The following is a 13,774-nucleotide window of genomic DNA, read 5'->3' on the forward strand; positions in this document are numbered from 1 at the left end:
AGCGTTGAACACAAAAGAAAATAATATTAATGTGAGGAGATAGTAATCACATTAACAAGTAAAATATATACTATATTAGATGCCATAGATTCTATGAAATAAGGTGAATCAGGGCAAATGATAGGGTTTTGTGTTTGTTTTGACTTTGTTTTATAGGGAGGAGAATATATTTGTAGCTACAGCAAATGATATGGGAATAAAGACCTCAAAGAAGTTTGGGACTGATGTTTGTGACAGGGATGGGCACCTGCATCCCTGGCAAAGAGAAGAGTAACTAGGAAGAGGGGTATGATGTATGTGTTGGATAAAGACAGAGGGTATCAGTAATGCTGGGCAAAGCACGGGGGTAGGAGAACAGTTGGGGATAAAAGGAAGAAGACAGGGTTGGCAAGTCATGTGGGATTTGTACTAGCTCATACTGATTATCTACTTGATAGGACCTAGGACCACTCAGGAGATAAACCTCTAGGCGTGTCCACAACCTAATTCTATATTGGGTTATCTGAGGTGGGGAAGACCCACCCAGAAAGCCTGTAGCAACTTCCCTTGGATGGGGACAGCTAACGGAATAAAAAGGATAAGGTCGTGACCTGAGTAGCAGCACTCTTCTCTCTGCGTGTCTTGACTATGGCCATTGATGTGGCTGCCTGCCTCCCATTCCTGCCACAATGCCTTCTGTGCCACAGTGGAGCGCATCTCCTGAACCGAAAGCTGAGGTGAACCCTTCCTCCCCTCGGCTGCTGTTCTCAGGTAATGGACCACACCATGCAGGATCTTACAAGCTATTGAGAAGACTTTGGCTTTTGCTCTATGATTAGAAACCACTGCAGTATTTAGGGGTGAGTGACATGATCTAATTTTAGTTTTTTACATCACTCTGGCTGCTCTTTTGAGAACAGTCAGATGTGAAGTATCAGCAGGAGTGGGGAGAGCGGCCAGGAGACTAACCTGGTGATGCAGAAGAGTTTGTGGTGGTCTGGGCCAGACAGTCATCAATAGAGGCAAGTAGAAGTGATGAGGAACAGCCAAGGAGGCTTTCTACCTGTTACTGGGACAGCCTCTCACCTTCTGCTCCTCTCAGGACAGCTCAGGGAGACATCTATCTTTGGGCTCTGAGTCTCTTATGAGTGGCAGGTCCCAATGGGGGAGATCCTGCATTCCTTTCTTTGGGGCTGGAGTCCCAATTCAAGAAAGCAGTACTGTCCCAGAGTGAGTGACAAATACAGAACCTTTCTATAAGGACTGTAACATATTGAGTATATTCTAGAGATGAATAAATTCTAGAGATCTTCTGTGCAATACAGTGCATATAAAGAACAATACTATATTGTACAAGTAATTATCTTATGTTAAATGTTCTAATTACAATAAAAAAAAAAAGACCCTTTTGAGAGGTTGGAGAAAATATTTGCAGTAGGGCTGGTGAGATGGCTCAGGTGGGTCAAGAGCTTGTTTTGCCATAGTAACGTCCCAAGTTAAGATCCTCAGGACTCATGTAACACCAGAGATATAGGATGGGTCCACAATCCCAGGACTCCTACAGTGAGATAGGAGTCAGAGACAGGCGAATCCTTGGATGTTCTCAGGCCAACTAGCCCGGCATAGGCAGCAGCAAACACAAGAGCCTGTGTGTCAAACATGGTGGAAGTTAAGAATGGAAACCAGAGGTTATTCTCCAACCTCCACGTGCACAATGTGTGCATCCACACTCACACACACACACACAACATAGAAAGATAACTGACTTTTAAAACCTGCAATAAGCTGGGCAGCAGTGGCACACGCCTTTAATTCCTGCACTCAGGAGGCAGAGCCAGGCAGATCTCTGTGAGTTTGAGGCCAGCCTAATCTACAGAGCAAGATCCAGGACAGGCACCAAAACTACACAGAGAAACTCTGTCTCCAAAACCCAAAAACCAAGCCAAAACAAAAAAAAACCCCAAAACCTGCAATAGATTACATTAAGAAATAAGTGGGCTGTTGAGATGGCTTAGTGGGTAAGGGTGCTTACCAGGATGCCTAACAACTTTGATGACTCTGGACCCACGTGGTGGAAGGACAGAATCAGCCCCGTAAGTTGTCCTTTGACCTCCACATGTGCCCACGGCACATGCTCTTATGAATAAATTTAAATTTAAAAAGTATACCAAATGAGAGGTGTAGTTCAGTGGTGGAATGCTTGCTTGCTTGGAATGTATGAGACCCTGGGTTCAGCCTTCAGCACTCAGAGAGAAAGAGAGAGAGAGAGAGAGAGAGAGAGAGAGAGAGAGAGAGAGAGAGAGAGAGAGAGAGAGAAATCACTATTAGCTGAAGATGTGAAAATAGCATACCACTTTGGGAAAAAAAGACTTCGTCGTTAAAGACGATAAGAGATCAAGAAAATGTGGCTAAACTTTAAGAATCATTAAATCCTGGTGATAACTATGTTGATGTTCGTTAGACTGTGTTTTCTGTGTGTTGTGAATTTGCCCTAATAAAAGTATTTTAAAAGATTGAAACCAGCGCTTTTTATTATTTATTTATTTTTATTGTTCATGCATGTGCGTGTGGGTATAATGAAGAAGTACAATAAAACATGCTCTAGGGCTGGGAAAGCAGCTGGGTTGGTAGAGCGCTTGCCTATAGCATGCATGTGATCCTAGTTTAAATCAGACATTGTGGAGCACATCTGGAACCCTAGCACTAGCGAGAGAGAGAGAGGCAGGAAGATCGTAAGTTGTAGATCATCTTGGGCTATACAGCAAATTAGAGAGCAGCCTGGTTTCCGTGAGACCCTGTCTCAAAAAAAACAAACAAAAACTCCGTACGTGTTTCTTCTTTCTGAGAGCAGCAACCTTGCATCCTTCTCCCTGCAACCCCACCCGTTAATGATGCACACACAGCTCGTTTGTTTACTAATGCCTGGGTCCTACTCCCAGCGATTCTGATTTCACGGGTATGAGGTAACGTCTGGGCATTGAGGTTTTTTTTTTTAAAAACGTGCTCCAGGTGGTTTTAGCATGCAAAACTGACAGGCTCCCTTTGGGAAAAATTCTCCCTTCTTCACACAAGATCTGTCTGCGCCCCGGCGTCGGCTCTCCTTAGTGGGCTCGGGGAGCCAAGCCCCTTCCGTACTGCAAATACTCAAACATCTCCCGGATAGCCCAAGGACTGGCCGGCTAACAGGGCTGCTGGCGCTCTGCCCCTCACTCAAGCCTCTATGCTACTTTGGAGTCCTCTCTAGCAAATTGAAGTCGTTTTCCATTCAGCCAGCCGGTGGCTCCATCTCTATGGTAGCCGATTTCCCAGCGCCGCCTGGTCGGTGTTTCCTTCCGGATCAAAGAAGAGGTTGGACTTCCCTCCCGGAAGTGACCCACGTGCTTTTTATTTCGCCTAGCTGGGTGCCCGGCAACTTTTTACTATTGACCCGAAATTGGGGACGTCGTGGGATCTGTGACCTGCCCCAGGCCGTGGTGAGTGACCCGCGGTGTCTGACCCCCGGAGTGACCCTGATGATGCCGTCGCCATGACAACCGCAGCGTCTGGGCCGGCTCCGGGAGCCTCGGTTGTGGTTAGGGTCGGATTCTCAGCGCCGTGCGGGCCAGGCCCAGGGCTTCGATTGTTCTGTTCCTACCGTCCATCCTCTGGCTAGGAGAGATCTCGAGGGATTGAGAGGTCTCAGTTTCCGGCCCTGTGCTCGTGACATCCTGAGTGACCTTGAGCTGGGCACTGTCCCCTTGAAGGGCCTCATTCCCACTTCGGTTAAGAGGGCTGATTACGTTTACTGAGGGCAGTGGTCCCTGCTGGTCTGAAACGCTGTGATTCCTCGAGTCCTCCAGCCCCCGGATCATAGGGTGAAGCGGGAGGGGTCGGTGCTGACGATCATGTCTGCTCCTAGGACTAAAGACCAGGAGGCTATTCTCCGCGGTGCTAGGTTGACATGGATCCGCTTAGAGCCCAGCAACTGGCTGCGGAGCTGGAGGTGGAGATGATGGCGGACATGTACAACAGGTAATGAGAACCACTCCACGATACCTTCCTTGTCTTGGGAAATTATCCAGAGTCACCCTTACCAGGACAGAGTGAAGGACTTGTAACGAATGCTTTCCATGAGGTAGTAGAGCCAAGTCCCACCCCACCCCCTAACCTCTGCCCCACCCTCACTGTGCTTGGCTAAAGTAAATACAGGTCACTAGAAGGACTTGGCTATTTAGAGGACGTAAAGGGGCGTGAAGGAGAATCTCCAGTCCAGGATCTAAAGGAGAATCTCCAGTCCGGGATCTAGTGAGTTTCAAAAACAACTACCACTAACATTTTTTTTTTTAACAAATAGCCCATTTAATTACTTTTGTTTATGTTTTTGTGTTTGTTTATGAGTGCCAATATGCATGCCACAGCAGCACATTAGTGGAGGTCCGAGGACATCTTACTAGGAGTCCATCTTTCCTTCTACCATGGGTCTCAGGGATTGGACTCAAGTTCTGGCTTGGCAGCAAGTGCCTCTGCCTCCTGAGCCATCTGAACAGTCATTTAGTAGTTAATAGCGTTTAGTAGCTAATATTCAAACTTTTTTCTTCTTCTTGTTCTTCTCTTCTTCTTGTTCTTGTTCTTTTTTTTTTTTTTGGAGACAAGGTCTCCTGATGTAACCCTGGCTAGCCTGGAATTTGCTCTGTATACAGGCTGGCCTTGAATTCACAGAGATCACTAGCCTCTCCGTCTTGAGTGCTGGGGATTAAAGGTGTGCACACCCAGCCTTCCTTAAACTTTAACTCTGTGTTAGGTACTTGCAAAGCATTTTATATACATTATCATTTTTAAGTTCTTTTTGTTGTTGTTGTTTATTTGTGTTTCTTTTATATGTATGGATATTTTGCTTGCGTATATGTATGTACATCACATGCCCAAAGAGGCCATAGAGGGCATCAGATCCATTGGAACTGGAGTTACAGACAATTGTGAGCTGCCATGTGGGTTCTGGGAACTGAACCCAGGTCTTCTGCAAGAGCAGTAAGTTCTCTTAACCACTGAGCCATCTTTCCAGTCCCCCATTAAAATAACTCACTGGGAGATGGGAATATAACTTTCTTGGTAGGGTGCTTGTCTAGAATGCAGGAAGCCCTTGGTTTGATACTGATGTGGTGCTTGTAATTTCAGCACTCAGAGGTGGAGACCAGAGAGTCAATAGTTCACGGTCCTTGGTTACATAGTGAGTTTGAGGCCAGACTGGGGTAGATGATACTAGTCTTTAAAAAAAAAAAAAGAAAGAAATAAGTTAAAATCAGTGGGTGAATTTTATTAGTGCCATTTTAACATAGGGAATTGAGGCATTGAGGGATTTAGTAATCTCATAGCTAGTACCTAGCTGGGCAGTAGCAATGTCAGAACCGTTACTTCAGGCTGGCTTCACAACTGTTGCTTAGAGCTCTTTGGCCAGTTTGGAAGCAAATCCTGGTGTACCAGTCACCCACTGAATATCGTTGGACAAGTTGTCTCCTAACTGATTATATCATCAATAAAGCTGACATAATAAACATTACTTCATGATGACATTACCAGTATTGAACATGAAAGCCTTTAGCATCAAGCATATCATTCAGGAAACAGTGAGAAACTTGGGGGTTTTAGTCAGCAGAAGCTCTTCTCATTGGTTGATTTATCTTGGAGGCCACAAATTAGAATTTTATTTTCATTATTATTATTATTATTATTGATTTTTCAAGACAGGGTTTCTCTGTATAACAGCCTTGGCTGTCCTGGAACTGGCTCTGTAGACCTGGCTGGCCTCAAACTCAGAGATCTGCGTGCCTCTGCCTCCTAAGTGCTGAAATTGATGGCGTGCACCACCACCACTCGGCTGGAATGGTTTTTAAAATGCAGACTGTGAGGTCAGACTATTTGGCTTTGTATGATCCTTAGCAAATTACTGAGCTGCTCTGTCTTAATTTCCTTGTCTGTACGATTGGGGATTTGATTGTGTTAACCCCACTGAGCTACTGTGAGGGTTACGTAACAGAGTCTGTGTTAGCATTTAGCATGATGCCTGGTACACAGCCAGTATCCAGCAAGTCCTTCCTCTTTAACTAGTCTTATACATGTCTCAAACAAGGTTCTTACTCTGAAGAACCTTCCAAGGCATTTGAAATGAAAACAGAATTTCCACTGGTTTCTTGGGGGAGAGGGTGAGACAAAAATCAGTACTGGAGGGTTGGAGTTGTTGAAGGGTCCTGGGTTGCCACAGGAAGTTACTGATACAACCTTGTCCCCCTCTAATCCCAGAATGACCAGTGCCTGCCACCGGAAATGTGTGCCTCCCCACTACAAGGAAGCAGAGCTGTCCAAAGGGGAGTCTGTGTGCCTGGACCGATGTGTATCCAAGTACTTGGACATCCATGAAAGGATGGGCAAAAAGTTGACAGAGCTGTCTATGCAGGATGAAGAGCTGATGAAGAGGGTACAGCAGAGCTCTGGACCCGCATGAGGCCCCAGGCAGTATACACCTGGGGTGCACCTTGCCACTTACCCGATTTAAGTGTTCCCTAATGGGTGTCGTATGTGAAAACTGTCATGCTTAGGCTCACTGGAGCGTCTCCAGGACCCCTGGGTGTGGTAGAGCTCTCCTGACTAAAGAAGGGGAATTTGTCACGCTGGTTTGTGACTGTGTATGTGTGTATATGTATATATCTGTATTAAAACAGATTTGTGAAAAGCAGTGTCTTTAGTATTTGAGAGTAATGACTCAGCTAGAGCACCGGACAGTAGATGGAATTGGATGAGATGGGTCTTTCTCTTTGTTTGGGGGTTGGGTTTTGTTTCAGGACTGTAGACTAGTGAGATCAGTAGGTTTTTGTTCAGGGTGTGCTGCTTGCTGTGACTCGGGTGGGAAGCACTACAAATGTTTGATTAGATATTAAGTGGAGGCAAGCAGTCATTTCTACCCATAGCACATACTAAAATGAAATGATCTAGAGGAAGTGACAGTGGGTGGATTTAGGAAGCAAGTAGCCAGACTCTGCTCTAGATGGCATTGTCAAGGCAGGAGGCTAGCCGAGCATCATGGAACGTGATCTAGATGGCTCTCACCATCTGTGTCCGTCTGATCGGACTGCTCCTTGGTCGCTTCTCAGTATCCAACAGAGTCCACGCATCCAGACTGAAGGTCTAGGAAGGAAGCAGGTTCAGGAGGCCGCTGCTTGCCGCAGGTGGCACAGGAGAGCGGTGGGGAAGCCAGGACTGACTGAGAAGAGGCTAAGTCCCACTTCCGTCTGAGGAGTGTGGCTTTCAGAATGTGCGGATCATTCTAGAAGACACTTGTTGACTGAAAGTAGGCGTTCCTGATAGAGGTGTCTGGGATGCAGTGAAGGGCACAGAGACTGTTCAGCTTCCCGGTGCAGGTTCAAACAGGGTTTGGGTCTTGGCTGAGGTCTGGCTGCCTGACTTGAGAGTCACAACTGCTTCAGTTACCCTGCCTGTAAAACTGCAATGTGGGCCTACCTGCCTCCTTGGGTGAGGGTGAAAACTAGTAACTCAAACACGGAGAAAAGTATCTGAAGTACGTCAAATACTCAATAATTTGCTAAATTTGATGGTTAGTGGAGACACTGCAAGCGATCCTCAACCCGTGGGTCTTAATATGTAACCTCTTAGTCACATATTAAATATCCTCATACCAGATATTTATATTACAATTCATAACAATATCAAAATTACAGTTATGAAGTAGCAACGAAATAATTTTATGGTTGGGGGTCACCACAACATACGAAACTGTATCAAAGGGTCATAGCATTAGGAAGATAGAGAACCACTGCTCTAGATGGACTTCTGTAAAATTTCAAAACCGTTGTTTTATTAGGCTGGGAAGACAATGTAGGACTTTCTAAATGCTGAAATACAAACGCAGGCCAGCAGGTGGCGCTGTCTGCCCTCAGGTCTGAGCTGTTGGGTCCAGCGCCATAAGTACCTCTGCCAGCCGCGCACAATGCTGGGAAGAGAGAGGAGTTACTGTGAGGAAGGAGATACCGTATCTGCCTTCAGGTTTAAAAAGGGACATAATGAGTATTTTAACAGTGCACAGCTGGAACAAACAAGGCCCGGTGGACAGAGGGAGAAGAGGTTCCAGCTTGCGAGTAGCCCCTGAACAGAAGGGCTTTGCCATGGCAGGGAAGTGTGGAGCGCTGTGGAACAGCTACAGAGTGGCTGCAACACCAAGTGTGAAGACAAGAGCTGAGCGATGCGCCCAGAAGCCTGGGCAGGCTCAGCTCCAGAACAGCCTAGGGAGTGGGTTGTGTTAAACTATTTGGATTTTCGCTTGCTGAAGGCATCAGCAGCCTGTTAGAGGATTTAAACCTCTCAGTGATGGTGACAGCTCTGCTTTCCAAAGGCTTCCTCTCCCAGCCAGATAGTGTTAGGTGACAGGAAATAACGGATCAAGGAGGGACGTGGTGCAGACAGGAGAGGGGTGATGACAGAAGACCAGCTCATGTTTATTGAGTTGCCGTGGCTAGGCTCTGCTGAGGGCCTCACATGCGTTATTTTGCTTAATGTTAGGACAACTCTGAGGCAGGTACAACGGTTGCGTTTTATGGATGAAGAGGCTGAGGCTCTCAAGAGTTAATCACTTGTCCAAGGCAGAGCTGAGATCCCAAGTCACAGACCCGAGGCTACTTAAGCCGTTGTTCTTGACTTAAGGGCAGTTCCCTAGGGAGACAATATTGCAGCAATTTTTCATTTTTAGACCATTTTCTGTGGACATGCACAGAATGAGTTGGTTAGGTTTTTGCGGCCAATGAACAAGTTGGGTGGAGTGAAGGACTGGAGAGATAGTAGACATATTCAAAGGGTGGGAGAAATAAGACTGAATTAGGTCCTTCCTGCCATTGGGAGGAAGTGTAAACCCAGATGTGGTTTTGCTTGATTTTCCCAGGTTTAAAAATCAGGAAATATCTCACAAAAATCTAGGCTTTGGCTATTTTTTTTTGGGGGGGGTGTTCTCTAAACAGGGTTTCTCCATGTAATAGTCCTGGCTGTCCCGGAACTCACTTTGTAGACCAGGCTGGCCTTGAACACAGAGATTTGCCTGCCTCTGCCTCCCAAATGCTGGGATTAAAGGCACACGCCACCACCGGGCTTTGGCTACTTTTAAAAAGTCAGAAGATCTGTAGATCTGCGTTACAGGTTGATAGCAGCCTGTTGGAAGGTGGGCAAAGCCTCAGCTGTCCATCAAATCTCTCACCGCTAGTTTTTGCCTCCCCCTCCCCAGCCTGACCCAGTAGGCTCTGGTCTAAGCCTTCTTCGGTTAGTATGTTGTGGTAGGCAACTTCTAAGGTTTCCGGGGCCTCAGGTAATACCGCCATGTATTTTGCTCTTAGATGGATCCTCTCCCTGTGTGCAGTGTGCACGGGATCACGAGATTGACTTCTTATAAAAAGATCTTAGCTAAGGTGATAGGATATAGTTATGAGGGACTACATGCACTTCTTCCCTTCCTTGCTAACTCCGATGAAGCCAGCTCCCACGTTGTGAGGACCTGTGAAGAGGCCCCTGTGGTAAGCAACCCTTACATGGTGAATGCTCCATTGTGTGAGTGCGCCTGCCCCTGCTTAGCTTGCAGATGGCACCCCTGATTCACACTTTGCAGTCTGGGAGAGACATTGAAGGTCAAGACCCAGTCAAGTCACACCTTATCTCCTACTAACCTGGAGAAGCTTGGATAATAAATGTTTGCTAAAAGCCTTATATTTTGGGGTAACTCAGCCACAGACAGATCGTACTTTTGTTGTCTGAGACTCCTGGTCATTTCTTTACACCTATGCAAGAATGTGTTGGGTACCATTCTAGGCCCTGGGGATACATCAGAGCAAAACAGAGTAAGACACTTGCCCTCTTAGAGCTTACATTGTAGTGGAGGATGCTGTTCCGAAGAGCAGACAGACCTTTCAGAGCCTAACGAAAGGCTTAGACTCTTTCAGGTCTCAGACCCCTTTAAAAATCTGACAAAAGCTAAGACCTGTTTTCTCAATGTGCAGGAGCTCGTGTGTGCTAAGCTGAGAGCAGTTTGTAATGAGCGTTGTCTTATGTGACAGGACGCAGTGGAATGAGGTTCTAAAAGATCTCGTTGGTGGGACAAATACCCAAACCAGGCGGTTTTATGCTTGTGAGAGTCATTAGGTTTGGACTAGGAGCCGAGCAAGCCACACTCGTATAGCAGCTTCTGTCTCACAGCTCCTGTAAAGGAACTGGCAAGCCCCCTACCCAGAGCCTGTCTCTTACCCTCTAGCCGATTCCCCAGGAGCCTGGATTCCAGATGAATAGCAGGTGCCCTCATTTATTTATTTTAAACACAATTTTTTATTGACTCTTTGGGAATTTCACTTCATACACCCCAGTCCCACTCATTTCATAATCCTTCCATATCTACCCTTCACCCTTGTATCGTCCACTCCCCAAGTAAAACTTAAAAAGAAATAATAAAAATAAAAAAGACATATAAGAAAATTAAAACAAACAAGCAAAAACCAAAAACAAACAAAAAAACCCACTTCAGTCCTCCATCTTCCCTGCCTCTCCCTCGCCTCTTCATCGATCTCAGCGGCACTGGGAGCTGCAGTGTGGTGTATCATGCAATCTACTCTTTTGTCCAAAGAGCTTTCCTTGCAAATGTTCATTGTGTAATGACTTGTTGGTCAGGTTCAAGGCCCCTGGTTTCTGGTACACCATCAATACTGGACCCTCACCGAAACTCCTCTCAGATATCCTGCTGTTGCCCGGAGTCGTGGAGATCCTGCCGCCATGGTTCTGCAGGACCTGTCCCTTCACTCTCCAGCAGGTCAGATGGGGTAGATGTTGGGGAGTGCCAACTCAAAGCCCTGGATGTGTGCCTGGGTGGTAGCTGAGCTGGTCTGACCTGGCCATTGGGACTACCCCCCTCAGGTGAGGGGTGAAGCTGGCTCTCCTATGCCTGTGGAGTGGGGTCAGCTCTCCAGTAGGGGGAGGGCAGCTCTCCACCAGCCAGTGAGGGGCAGGGCCAGAGGTGCCCTAATTAAAAAAAAAAAATTTAGTGGGTACATATGTGTACATATGTCAGAGGTCAGGGGAAACTTGCAAGCATCAGTTTTCACCTGTTGCCATGTGGATTCCAGGGACTGAACACAGGCTCGGAGGCAAGCATCCACCCACTGAGCCATCTCACTGGCACCCTTACTTCCTCAAGGACAGAACCAGGCTACTAGACTCCCAAGATATCAGCGGGTACCAGTGTCACCCCACACTCACCCAGGTAATGGGTACACTGCAAGTAAATGTGCCCCTCCTCTCCAGTTACCCCCACATCCTCCAAATCACACACTAACAAAATTCCTTTCTTGCTTTATGTGAGACCTCCTACCCAGAATCCCTGGAAATCAGAGGCAGGCCTGTGCTGTGGATACTCGTCAATGAACGGTGCATGGAATTTTCCTCTTCCTCTGAAACCTGTAAGAAGGGACCCCTCACTTGGCCCCTTCCATGCTGTCTGTCTACAGTATTGGGGTCTGCGCTCTTCTCAGAACCCCCCACATGCCATTTTCCATGGTGTTAATATTTCTCCTAATAAATCTCTTACCCAGAAGGACAGTCTGTCTCCAGTGTCCTCCTTGAACTGTAATAACCCTTCAATAAGTTTTACAAAAGGTATTTAAGGAGCTGTGTGGCTACGAGAAGGAATGTGCTCATAATCTGGGTATCCAGTGAAGGCTGCCTCCCCCAAAGTGGTAGGCTAGCGAGATTCAAAGGGTGAGTACGAGTTGCCAGGCAGTGGGCCTGGAGGGTGGGTGGCCAGAGGGAAGGCATATGCAGGCACCTACCCTGAAAAGTATACAGTCCATCAGAGGAAACAGGCACACCTTGATGAGTTTATCACAGGAAAAGTCAAATGTTATATAGACCACACAACAAAGGGATTTACAGATTGAGCCCGGGAAGTTATTGCAAAGAATCGGGCACTTATGGAAATCACCTTCATTCTGATTTGAAGGATTAGTTTACTATGCCAGGTCAGAAGAATGTTCTGGGCCCAAGATGAACTCGAGGTGGGAGAGAGTATGAAGTGTTAATGGTGTGAAGGAGGGTAGCAGGGCCACATCACAGAGACTAGAAAGAGGAGTTGGAAGCATCATGGAGGCACAGTTGACAGAGTCAGGGCTCATTGTTTGAGTCTAGCAGGGTGGGACCATGTGAACGACATAAAGATACCCTAAAGCTCCTCGTTTGGTTATTATTAAAATAATGGTCGACAATGAACTGGGACTTCTTCAGGACTCTCATGCTGGAGGAGAGAAATGCTGAAGCCGAGTGCCAGCCAGAGGGCCCTTGTCTCTTGGAAGCAGACTTCACACATTTCTGACAACCGATCAGACCACCTTGCAGGATGAAACTAAAGTCTAAACAATGATGGGTCAGTTATGGGCAGAAACCACACCCTGACCAGACTGTTCAGCTTTGCATACCTGTAGCTCTCTACTTAAGCCTAAACCTCATGCGAGGACCCTAAAGATGGACTTGGGGTGCAGGGTCACTGTATCTCTTTGTTCCTTTTCTCTACGTGGCCACATTAAATAGATTGTTTGTTTTTCACTGTTAATTTGGTTCTTCTAATTGACTTGTTGTGGACAAGAGGCTGAGCCTGGACTGTCAAGAGAATAACCACTGACCCTAACTCCAGTGACAAAAGGACACTGAAGGCATTTCAAGGGGAGTGGCCAGATAAAACTGTTTCCAGTAGATGATGCAGGTTATAGGTGGGGTCAAATGGGGTGGGACTGGGAAGGCCACGTTGTGAGGGTCCATCTTGAGTTCAGTGAGCAGCAGGGGCTGGGAAGGCCAGTGTATGGAGACAAGGAGTCTTTAGAAGGTGGGAACCACAGGCTACTGGCAGGCTGCGTGTGAAGAGAGAAGTGAGGAACAGAATCTGGGGTGTCTCCAGTACTCCAGCCTGGGAAGAATTGGTCTGATGTTGACATAGGCGGCAATGGCTGAGGAGCAAGAGAGGGGAGAGAACGGTCACTTTAAACTGCTGAGCCATCCTCATAGTCTTAGAAGACCCAGCAGGATGGCCTGGAGGCTTTCAGTGGCAACCTGCGCTACAATCCCTTCCTCTGTGTGCTTCTCTCGAGCTCTAGGAATTGAATCCTTCATGTGAGGATTGGGAACTGATAAATCCTGCTGATTCTGTCCCTAAAGCTATCTCAGATCTCAGCTTACACACCACCCTTAAAGACCATTCCCTGAGCCCCTGATGAGATCCATCTCCCCTCCTCAATTATACATTAACACAGTGGCATATCATACATTCTCCAATTATATATTCCCATAGTGGCATATCTTACACCCTCCAATTATACATTCCCACCACGGCCCTTGTGAGGCTTTCTGAGACCTCATGTGCTCCTCTGGAATAGAATCTTTAAGATTTATTTATTTTTATTTTATGTATGCTGAGTGTTTTGCCAGAAGGCATGCAAGTGCACCATATGCTTGCAGTACCTGTGGATGCCAGAAGAGGGCACCGAGTTCCATTGAACTGATGTCACACAAAGTTGTGAGCTGCCACGTGGGTGGCTGGGAGCCCAACCCAGGTCGTCTGCAAGAACAACAAGTACTCTTAATGGCTGAGCCATCTCTCCAGCGTCCCCAGTTTTCTGGTCTTAGTCTTGCTCTGTAGCTCTGGCCTGGAACTGGCCTTGCAGGTGTGCCTGTCATCCTGCCTTGTCTCTGCTTCCCAAGTGCTGGGATTATAGGCGTGTGTGAAAATATGTGGCCT

General features: G+C 46.9%; 1 protein-coding gene across 1 annotated transcript; it reads left to right on the forward strand.

The window, feature by feature from the left end:
- Positions 1–3,515: 3,515 nt before the first annotated feature.
- Positions 3,516–6,685, forward strand: Timm10 (translocase of inner mitochondrial membrane 10). The gene is made up of 2 exons (XM_059259224.1): positions 3,516–3,990; positions 6,256–6,685. The coding sequence occupies exons 1-2, from the start codon at positions 3,920–3,922 to the stop codon at positions 6,455–6,457; spliced, it is 273 nt and encodes a 90-aa protein (XP_059115207.1). The 5' UTR covers positions 3,516–3,919; the 3' UTR covers positions 6,458–6,685.
- Positions 6,686–13,774: the final 7,089 nt, after the last annotated feature.

Source organism: Peromyscus eremicus, chromosome 4 (genome assembly GCF_949786415.1).
Source record: "Peromyscus eremicus chromosome 4, PerEre_H2_v1, whole genome shotgun sequence".
NCBI lineage: Eukaryota > Metazoa > Chordata > Mammalia > Rodentia > Cricetidae > Peromyscus > Peromyscus eremicus.